This window comes from Sitodiplosis mosellana, unplaced genomic scaffold (assembly GCF_009176505.1).
Source record: "Sitodiplosis mosellana isolate CC-2019 unplaced genomic scaffold, AAFC_SMos_1.0 Smas_scaffold_7406, whole genome shotgun sequence".
Classification (NCBI taxonomy): Eukaryota; Metazoa; Arthropoda; class Insecta; order Diptera; family Cecidomyiidae; genus Sitodiplosis; species Sitodiplosis mosellana.
In genome coordinates, this window is record NW_022602461.1 from 1 (window position 1) to 1045 (window position 1045).

Genomic DNA, 1045 nt, shown 5'->3' on the forward strand with positions numbered 1-1045 from the left:
CTCAGTTACGAAAAGTAAATTCGACAATTTGTATGGATGCCGTGAATCGTTGATCGATGGTATCAAACGGGCTACGGATATTATGATTGCTGGTTAGTTTTAATTTTATCATTCCCAACAAACTGTTTTTTGACGGTCCCCATTTCTTGAAAATTTTGATTAAAATTGCGTTACTCTCTTCCAAAACAAAGGTAAAGTATGCTGCGTTGCTGGTTACGGTGATGTCGGCAAGGGTTGTGCTCAGGCATTACGTGGATTTGGCGGTCGTGTACTTGTCACCGAAATTGATCCAATCAATGCACTTCAAGCAGCAATGGAGGGCTATGAAGTGACAACCATCGATGAAGCATGCACAGAGGCATCGATTTTCGTCACAACCACCGGATGCAAGGACATCATCACCGGCAAACACTTCGAAAGCATGAAAGACGATTCGATTGTTTGCAACATTGGTCACTTTGACTGTGAATTGCAAGTTGCATGGTTGGAGAAGAATGCCAAGGAAAAGATTAACATCAAACCACAAGTGGATCGTTATAGCTTGGCCAACGGACGTCACGTTATCGTTTTGGCTGAAGGACGTTTGGTGAACTTGGGGTGTGCTATGGGACATCCAAGTTTCGTCATGTCAAACTCATTCACAAATCAAGTTCTCGCTCAAATCGAACTATGGACCAAAAAACCAAACGAATACCCAATCGGTGTTCATATGCTGCCAAAGAAATTGGACGAAGAAGTTGCTCGTTTGCACTTGGAAAAATTGGGCGTTAAATTGACCAAACTGACACAAGAACAGTCAGCATACATTCATGTACCTGTCGATGGCCCATACAAACCAGATCATTATCGCTATTAAACTTCACATTTTTCGTACATTAAATAAATCAAATCGGATTTATTCAAATAAAGATTGTTTTTCGGAATGATGATTTAAATTAAAATTTTTCCACCATTTTGCCACATTTAAAGTACTGAGTTTTTCTTCTATATTTGAGCGGAAAAAAACAAAACTCCTTTTTCTAGGTGTGAATAAACAAGCTCTGAA

At 39.6% G+C, this 1045-nt stretch overlaps 1 protein-coding gene across 1 annotated transcript; it reads left to right on the forward strand.

Moving 5' to 3' along the window:
- Positions 1 to 4: 4 nt before the first annotated feature.
- On the forward strand, positions 5 to 1045 carry LOC129580241 (adenosylhomocysteinase-like; the record flags this gene model as incomplete). The annotated part of the gene is made up of 2 exons (XM_055470477.1): positions 5 to 92; positions 192 to 1045. Coding segments are annotated over 2 exons (753 nt in total), but the record flags the coding sequence as incomplete, so codon positions are not given.